The sequence below is a fragment of the Carassius gibelio genome, chromosome A25 (genome assembly GCF_023724105.1).
Source record: "Carassius gibelio isolate Cgi1373 ecotype wild population from Czech Republic chromosome A25, carGib1.2-hapl.c, whole genome shotgun sequence".
Taxonomy (NCBI): Eukaryota; Metazoa; Chordata; class Actinopteri; order Cypriniformes; family Cyprinidae; genus Carassius; species Carassius gibelio.
In genome coordinates, this window is record NC_068395.1 from 7710707 (window position 1) to 7719681 (window position 8975).

At 36.0% G+C, this 8975-nt stretch overlaps 1 protein-coding gene across 1 annotated transcript; it reads left to right on the forward strand.

Annotated features, from left to right (window-relative positions):
- Window positions 1-631: 631 nt before the first annotated feature.
- LOC127947382 (transcription factor E2F4) lies at window positions 632-8108 on the forward strand. Its single transcript, XM_052544472.1, has 10 exons — window positions 632-1124; window positions 2168-2277; window positions 2957-3117; window positions 3289-3333; window positions 3473-3537; window positions 3634-3937; window positions 4954-5106; window positions 5319-5363; window positions 5889-5933; window positions 6194-8108. Exons 1-10 carry the CDS (start codon window positions 969-971, stop codon window positions 6307-6309), a joined length of 1200 nt encoding a protein of 399 aa, XP_052400432.1. The 5' UTR covers window positions 632-968; the 3' UTR covers window positions 6310-8108.
- Window positions 8109-8975: the final 867 nt, after the last annotated feature.

The following is an 8975-nucleotide window of genomic DNA, read 5'->3' on the forward strand; positions in this document are numbered from 1 at the left end:
AAACACTGAACATTCCCACGGTGCACCTTGCCTGAAGGCTCGGAATGAATATGTTTATAATGATGACAGAGCTTAACTCTTTTCCAGCACAATGTATCAATGATAGAGTTTATATATATATATATATATATATATATATATATATATATATATATATATATATATATATATATATATATATATATATATATATATCATGTTTCTATGTCGATATATCTATCTTTGTATCTATCTATCTATCTTTGTATCTATCTATCTATCTATCTATCTATCTATCTATCTATCTATCTATCTATCTATCTATCTATCTATCTATCTGCCAGTCAAGTCAGAAAGTAAAAAAATAAATAAATTAACCAATGCCTAAAATATATAAAAAAATTATGACGGAAAGAAGTAGAAAAAAAAACAAGGAAATCAAGCAAAACCACGGGTGCCTTACTGCTTTAAAGGGTTAATAAATTCACATCAAAAGTTGCAAATAAAAAAAAAATGCATTTTTCAATTTATTATGACAAAGAAAAAAACGTTATCTGTGGCCCCCACATGGCTGCCTTAGTTCAACGTGCCGTTCATATCGCCCCCTAAAGGCCGTTTAACAGAGTGCAGGAGCCTTCCATTTTTTTTTATCAGGTCATCCCATGATGCACCGCGACTCAACGGCTTCAGTCATTCAAGCAGCTTAGTACTGGTGTTCGAGAGCGTCTGCTGTTCTGTTAGGCCAACTGGGTTCGGGTAACCTGTGTCCTGAACTGGACCGGTCCCTGAACGGGGGTCTCTACTCTCTCAATTCGAGGCGAACTCTGTCGTACATGCTTCAGTAAACACCGGCCGTTGACGGGAAGCGAGCGTTTGGGCGGCAGAAGCGGTGCTGTCAGCGATATAACAGCAGAAAGCGTTTAATATACAGACGTAAACCAACCGGAAAGAGAACTGTGGGAATCTAATCAAACTTTAAAGGCAACTTGATGGATTTAGAGACCGGAAGAAACGAACTGGGAGCAATGGGAGAGTCGCAGCAGCCGCAGACCCCCAGTCGCCACGAGAAAAGTCTCGGACTGCTCACGACTAAATTTGTGACTCTTCTGCAGGAAGCGAAGGACGGAGTGCTGGATCTCAAAGCTGTAAGCATGACACGATCTCATCTTCATCATCACCACCATCATCATCAGCAGCAGCTATATGCTTTCAGTATCGCACGAGATGCGCAGCGCCAGTTTTTATATTTGCATGCAAACCGATACACTTTAGGTCTTATAACAGCACGGGAAAGTTACTTAAAAAGTTGCTTTGGTAAGGGAAGAGGAGGTCACGTGCACGCACAGCCCCCTCTCTCAACTCCCCCGACAGCTTGACTCAAATGAACTAACGTAGTTCCTCAGCTAAAACAGGAGAGCTAGCTAACAGGTTGCAGTTGTTATGTCACTCCTGTCGGCAAAGCAAATCAGCTCGGGTGTTTGTTGTTGAATCCCGGAGGGGTTTTCCCGCGGTTGAGAAGCAGATTCCATCCGGGCTGAGAACTCAAACAAAAGCCTTCAAAACAAACACGTGCTCTAGAGTTTGGGAAAGTTTAGGCCTGGGCGACCAGGGGAGGCGTTTCTTTGCATTCTCGGGGTTTAAACATAATATTACACGTCTTAAGTGTGTTAAAAGTATACTTTGGTGATTTTGAGCGATCTCAGAATGTGTATTCGAAGAATTCGTTTAGAAATGCGCAGCTGCTGCAGGAACCTGATTGCATCAAGTTGCTTGCCTGTCAACTTTTCTGGGCTGTTTTTGTCTTTTTTTTTAAGTCAGTAAATCTTGAAAGGATTGTTCACGGAAAAAAATAAAATGCTATCGATTTACAAACCCTCATTTCGTTTCAAGTAAATATGACTTGATTTTTTAAGTGGGATCACAAAAGATGCAAGGCTGAATGACAGCCTCAGTCACCATTCACTTGAATTTCTTGGAAAAAAAAGCTTCAGTGCAAGTGAATGGTGACCAACACTGTCTGTCTCTGTGCCCAATTTTTTTAATAAGTCATAAAAAGTAAGTTTTTTAATGGCTTCAAATGTGAAACATCTACTCTGTGCAAAACACTTATGTGTGTTGTGTAGTCAGTCCATTTACGGTTGATGAGAAGAATCAATAATCTGATTTGCTCTGTTTGAATATGATTTAGGCTGCAGATACTTTGGCTGTAAGGCAGAAACGGCGCATCTATGACATCACCAATGTTTTGGAAGGCATTGGACTCATCGAGAAGAAATCCAAAAACAGCATCCAGTGGAAGTAAGACAGACGTGCAGATGCTTTCTGATGACTTCAGTGTTGAAACATACTCCTTATTCTTCTATAGTTGCTCACTGCGTTATTAAAGTGTTTTACATCACACATTACAGATTTTATAATAAAAATTTTTTTTATTATCTATTCAGTGAGAATACTGAAGCAAGGTATCAGTTTCTACAAAAAACATAAAGAAGCTCGATTGTTTTCAATGCTGATTATAAGAAATGCAGCAGATCAGTATATTACAATGATTTCTGAAGGATCATGTGACACTGAAAACTACAGTAGTGATGCTGAAAATTCAGCTTTGCATCTCGGGAATAAATTGCAAATTATAAATTATTTTTTACTGCATTTTTGATCAAATAAATACAGCCTCGATGAGCAGTGAGCACTTTCTTTAAAATCTTACAGACACCAGACTTTGAACAGTAGTGTAATATACAACTGTATTGATGTATTAAAATTTCAAGTAATATGCGGTAAGTGACCATGAACAAGGTTTAAGAAATAACCCAATCCAAACATGAAAAATTGCTCTTCTGAAACATCTGTTTAAAATGAATGTCTATAGCTAATTAAGCTATAGCTGTTTATATTCTTAAAGAGATATTTGTTTGAAGGTTAACTAATTCACTTGATCTACATGTCTTTTACAACAATTTTTGTTTTTCTGTAGGGGTGTTGGTCCGGGTTGCAACACGCGTGAAATTGCAGACAAGCTCATCGATCTCAAGTTGGAATTAGAGGATCTTGACAGGAGGGAACATGAACTGGACCAGCAGAGAGTTTGGGCTCAGCAGAGCATCAAAAACGTGACAGACGACTCGCTAAATAGCCCATATCCTTCTAGATGCATATTTAGGTTGTGCTGTAACCACAAAGTCTAGGTTGTTTTAGCTCTAGATGCTCCTGTGACACTTTAAATGGATCCTCAAATTCTGAGTATGGGTCACCATACTTGGCTGTATGTCACATCACTTTCACTGTCACTTTCCTTAACTTGACACACTCTGGCGTATGTAACACATCAAGACCTCTGCAATTGCTTCAAAGGTTGGTTTTTCCCATCAGACACCCAACACAACACCAGTGTTAATGCAATAAGAAGTATTGCCAGTCAAAGCTGCAAATGCCTACTTGTATTTGTGATTCCTTATTAACGTTAACTCTACATATGTTTCTCTGCCACTAGGTGACACTCTTCTAGCAATAAGAGCTCCTTCAGGAACACAGTTGGAGGTTCCTGTGCCTGAATCTGTAAGTCCTGCTTGTATTTCTATTAAAAAGTAGTGTGGAGAGTTTATATATTTATATAAAAATAAGTACACTTGTTTACTATTATAATTCTTGTAGCATGTCAATGGACAAAAGAAGTACCAGATTCATCTGAAGAGCTCTGCAGGCCCCATCGAGGTCCTGTTGGTGAATAAGGACCCTTCTAGTTCTTCTCCTGTGGTGCTGCCTGTGCCCCCGCCTGACGACATGCTTCAGAGCCTGTCCACCCCTGCTTCAACTACCTCTGCTGCTGCTGTTCCCACCAAACCAGCAGCCAACAGTGTGCCATCCTCCACCTCCACCTGCCAGAGTCCCTCCGCAGCCGCCACCACTGCCGTCCCTCCAAAAACAACCACTGCCTCTGCTGCTGGGGCAGCTACAGGTTGGATGCTGCCCATATTTGAATTAAATTAAGTCTGAAAATGCTAAATGTACTATGATTTACACATTGGCAAAGTTGGTTATGTAATAAAGGGTTATATATTGTTTTTGTTTTATTTATTTATATATATATATATATATATATATATATATATATATATATATATATATATATATATATATATATATAATTAGCAAATAGGCCTATATATTCAAATGATTGAAATAAGATATTTTTTTTAAAGTCTCTTGTTCTCCAAGGCTGCATTTATTTAATCAAAAACAGCTTAAAAGCAATAATACTGTGAAATGTTACAGATAAAATATTTTTTTTAGTTTGAATGTTTTTGTCTAATTGTGAAAAATTAGATTTATTTCAGTGTCACATGATTCTTCAAACATCATTCATATATGCTGATTTGCTGCTAGAGAAACATTGATCAGTGTTGAAAACAGTTATGCGGCTTAATGTTTTTGTGGAAATTTTGTATAAAGGTAAAAAAATAAAAATAAATTATTCACACCTTAAATCGATCAATTGATCAAATGTTTCTAAAGTGACATTAGATTTCGATTTCAAATAGATGCTAATCTTATGAACTTTTTATTGATCAGAAAGTCCTGAAAAGAAACACTTTCCAACACCGATGATAATAAGAACCATTAGTGATAATTAAGTAATTATCAATCAGAATATTAGAATGATTTCTGAAGGATCAAGTGACACTAAGGACTGACTGCTGAAAATTCACTTTTACCACCACAGGAATAAATTACATTTAAAAAAAAAAAATTAAAATTAAAATATTCTATATTTTACAATATTTCTGTTAATTCATAATAAAATAAACGCAGCCTTGGTGAATATAAAAAAAATCATAATCTAAATCTTGAACCAGTGGTGTATATATTTGTATGCATTTTTATTAATTACATAATATTTAATATTATTATGTAACTGTTATATATAATGAAATATATCATTTCTAATGCTAGGCTATATATTTTTGTTATTAGATATTTCAAGCACCTCCACTTCAAATACAACAGCCAATCCCACATCTTCAACCGACACGCAGCAGCTGCAGTCTTCTGCGTCACTGGACAGCAGCTCTTCACTTCCTGATTCCTCAGCCCTTTTTGAACCAATCAAAACAGACCCTTCAGATCGTAAGTGCCCATGCTTTTGAAAAAGAGCATGATTCTGTCATTAATCTTTACTGAAAGAAGATTCTCATCTGAAATGTGGAGAGTTGAGTCTGTCTTGTGACAGTAGCATAACAGTGATTGATTAAAATTCCTTTAATGCTTTAACATTGAGAGTCAGTTGCAGCCAATTGGCTTGTTTAAGCAACTCTGACTCCGTTTTCTCTTTTTCTCAGTGCTGGATCTCCCCAAAGAACTTTCAGAAATGTTTGACCCTAAAGGTGAGGACCCATATAACATACTAGACATACGTGCTAGATAAGTGTGAAACTATTTATGTTTGATTTGACTCTTGATGTAACTAAATGATACACATTTTAGGTTCCCATGTAGTAGAGTTTGTACGTTAATATGACATTTTATTTCACGTCATTGTTTTTGTTGGCTCTCTTGTTGAGCTGTTTTGTCCACAACAATGAAAGTTAGTATTCGATTTCTACAGTGACTGATCTTTCTGTGAAACCTGTAAAACACATTCACTGCTTATATAGCGACATCAACTCTATAGTGGTTTGCCCTAGCATTGCAATTATTTCACATCTACAAGAATTCTATAAAATGGCTTTCCCAACTCATTTTTGTGTCTCTGCTGTGCATGGCATATTATTTCTTCTGCGCGGTTGTGACATGAGAAGTGCACTGCTGCGTATGTGCGGAACATTACTGATATGCTTAACTGAACCAGAGAATCTGTGATTTATGTAGCAGACATAAGAATTGTTTTCATATTTCCTTTCTCCATACAGAAATGATGAGTACAGATTTGCTTGAAGAGCTGATGTCATCAGAAGGTAAAGGCGATCATGAGTCAGGCCACCTGTTTATAGTCTATTACTAAAGATCAAATGGGAGTTTGGATGTTTATGTATATAAGAAATCCAGTGTTCATGTGTATATAATCAATAAAAGTAGTTAAAATTGGACTGTCAACTGAAATATGATAACATTTTAGAAAAAAATGCTCAATGATATCATAATGAGTGTGATGAAAAATAAAACGAGAAATTGTTCTTATTGTTACACAAACATCTTCTCTCTTTCTCTTTCATAGTTTTCTCTCCGCTCCTCCGTCTATCTCCTCCTCCGGGTGATCATGACTACATCTATAACCTGGATGAGACGGAGGGCCTTTGTGACCTCTTTGACGTTCCCATTGCCAACCTTTGACCTCCGAACACAACGTACAATGAGAGTAGCGTACTTAAAAGAACTTTCTTTTTTATTTACCCTTTTGAAAGGAGAAAAAAAAGAAAGCGTGGCTCTGTGTCAGATCCACATGTATGATAAGCTGAATCTGTGTGTATATAAAGCTTTTTTATATGTGTATATTTACTTCAACCCCAAAGCGGCTGACTGAAAATGAACTTTCCCTGCAAAATTCTACTGATCCAATCTGATGAAGACATCAGACATCCATACAAACCATTTTTGTTAATAAGTCCCATTCTAATTGTTTTTATACTACTTTTGTATAGACATCAATGGAATTTCAATCACATAATAGACTAAATTCACCAGCAATTGTTAATGGTTCCATGAAATTACCAGCTAGATGTGTCTTTCTTAATGGTCTTCCTCTTTTAAAGTAGCATCTTTTCATCCCTCTCATTCAGTGTATTTACTGATCTGGACACAACTCCTATACAGATTGTTAATGAAACCGTGTTTTACTTGTGTGATTATGCTTTTGAAGAAAGCATGCCTCTAATGCATATGGTACATTTTGTGGGTATTCTGGCTGTAGGAAGAAGTTTGTTCTCAAGTAATTAAGTTACACTAATAACTTAGTGGAGAAGATTGCATTGCAGAATAGCCTGCCCTGTGTGGATTTGGTGCTACATAGCAACATCTATTTATAAGAGCGTTGATCCTCAGAAAAAAAACATACTTTAAGTGATTGATGAACCATTCCTATTTTGAGTGTGCTTTTTTTAAATCCTATGTGCCTCACTCGCAAAATTATGTAAGCTAGTTTTCACCATGGAATTAAAATATAAAGGTAATTGCAACTTTTTATCTCATTAATTGAGAAAACTGAAATTGCAAGAAGAAATCAGAACTGTAGGAAAAAATTGCTTGATTCTGTTTGAAACTAAAAGAATTGTGAGATATAAAGTTAAGAGAATTCAGAGAAAAATATCAGAATTGCTAGATAAACACTAAATTACAAGAAAGATTTGTGAAAGAAAAAGTGTGTTACCCTTTTTTACCTGGTTTTCATATAAAATGGTTAGCTTACAGTGTGAACTACTCCTTTAACCTCATTTAATGTAATAACTGCAGTGGAAATGTCACAAGTAAGGTCCTGTATAAATGTAAAATTAGATGCCAGTTACTATTTTTGTATTTTAAACCTAGTCCCTCCCTATGTTTTCAGTCCATAAAGTACATCTGCCCTTGTCCCGTTTATATATGTGTATAGATTATTTTGAAAATAAGTGACCTCTTCATTATGTCTGTATATGAGACAAACTGTCTAAAGAAGGATGTGGGTTTGGGGGGGATTAAAGAGAAGTCACAATATGACAAGAAATAGAGTATCAGTGTGCTGTGTATTGAGCGCTGTCCAAACAGAATGTCATAATGTGGGCTCCTGACTGTGTCGGTACTAATGGTTGGCCCCATTAAAATCATTTCTTGTTTTCTTAATGTTCATGTCTGCTAAATGATATTTTTATGCTTGTACACAGTAAGCATTTGCCATTTATTTTTGTATTTGATAGACCTCCAACTTCTCTGGTTTAGTCTGCAGTTTCTTCTGGCTAGTTTATCTCCACATTGCACTTTAAAACAGTTTAACACGCAGGTAACTTCCAGCCCTAGGCATTGATTGGGCTGGCCGAGTCAGTTTTACAGTATGCAGGGAATAAGCAGTTTTCAGATTTTCACTGTGTCATTGCAAAATACCAGAATTGTTGTTCTTTACTGGAATTGTCATCCCCATGAAATAAAGAATGTTTTTGTAATTGTGATGCGTTAATCTTTGTTTGATTTCAAGGCATGCTTCCATTAGTTTTTTTTCCTCCTTCACCTAATTCCTAAGGATTTGGTCATACTGCTTCAAGGGCTTGAGTCATAACCTGCAGATCCAGGCATTTCTGTTCTAGTTCTACTTACAGTTGTAGTGTAGTGGTTAAAAACTTAACATCGTGAGTTTTTGCACCCCTCAAGATTGTTCTGAAATATTACCATTCTGCTTTAAGGCACCAACCTTGGGTTTTTGGTTGCTTACTTAAATGTAGTCAATTAAGTATAAATAGCATTGTTTAGCTATTATATAAGGAAGTCAGAAAATTTTCAGTTATCACAGCTGTTAAAGCAATTTATTTTATCTTTCAGTAAACCGTCACACCAACAGAAATTGCATTGGATAATAATAGCAGCATTGTTTGTTTGGGTCAGGATAATTATTTATATACATCAACAAATATATTTGTATACTTCATTGTAGATTTAAATATTGCAAAAACGTAAGTTTTGTTTTACATTTACTTAAGGAGCCATTTAAATTTACTATTGAAGATACTGTTTTTAATAGTTTGTATTGGTGATTAAAAAAACGAATAAAACTGCATCAATATATAATTATATAATAATTAAATGATCAATAAACCATTTTACATAAATTATTAGATACTGTTGTGTATACTAAAGGATATTAATCTATGAAAATACACTGACTCCCCTCTCCCTCTGGGTCCCTCAAAAAAAAATTCCCATAAACTTTTGGAGAGAATCGGGTCATCGCTCCCTCCTCCAGGGGGCGGGAGGGACATAGTCAACCCGGAACTGTGAATGTGGTCAATTAGAACCAAGGGGCAAGGAACTCGACC

Bases quoted from the DNA above. Each gene is read 5' to 3' on its own strand.
- LOC127947382 (XM_052544472.1), top strand. From the start codon at position 969: ATGGATTTAGAGACCGGAAGAAACGAACTGGGAGCAATGGGAGAGTCG. The intron at 3,118-3,288 runs CATATCCTTCTA...TAACTTGACACA, and splicing joins AGACGACTCGCTAAATAGCC to CTCTGGCGTATGTAACACAT. The intron at 5,934-6,193 runs GTAAAGGCGATC...TCTCTTTCATAG, and splicing joins AGAGCTGATGTCATCAGAAG to TTTTCTCTCCGCTCCTCCGT.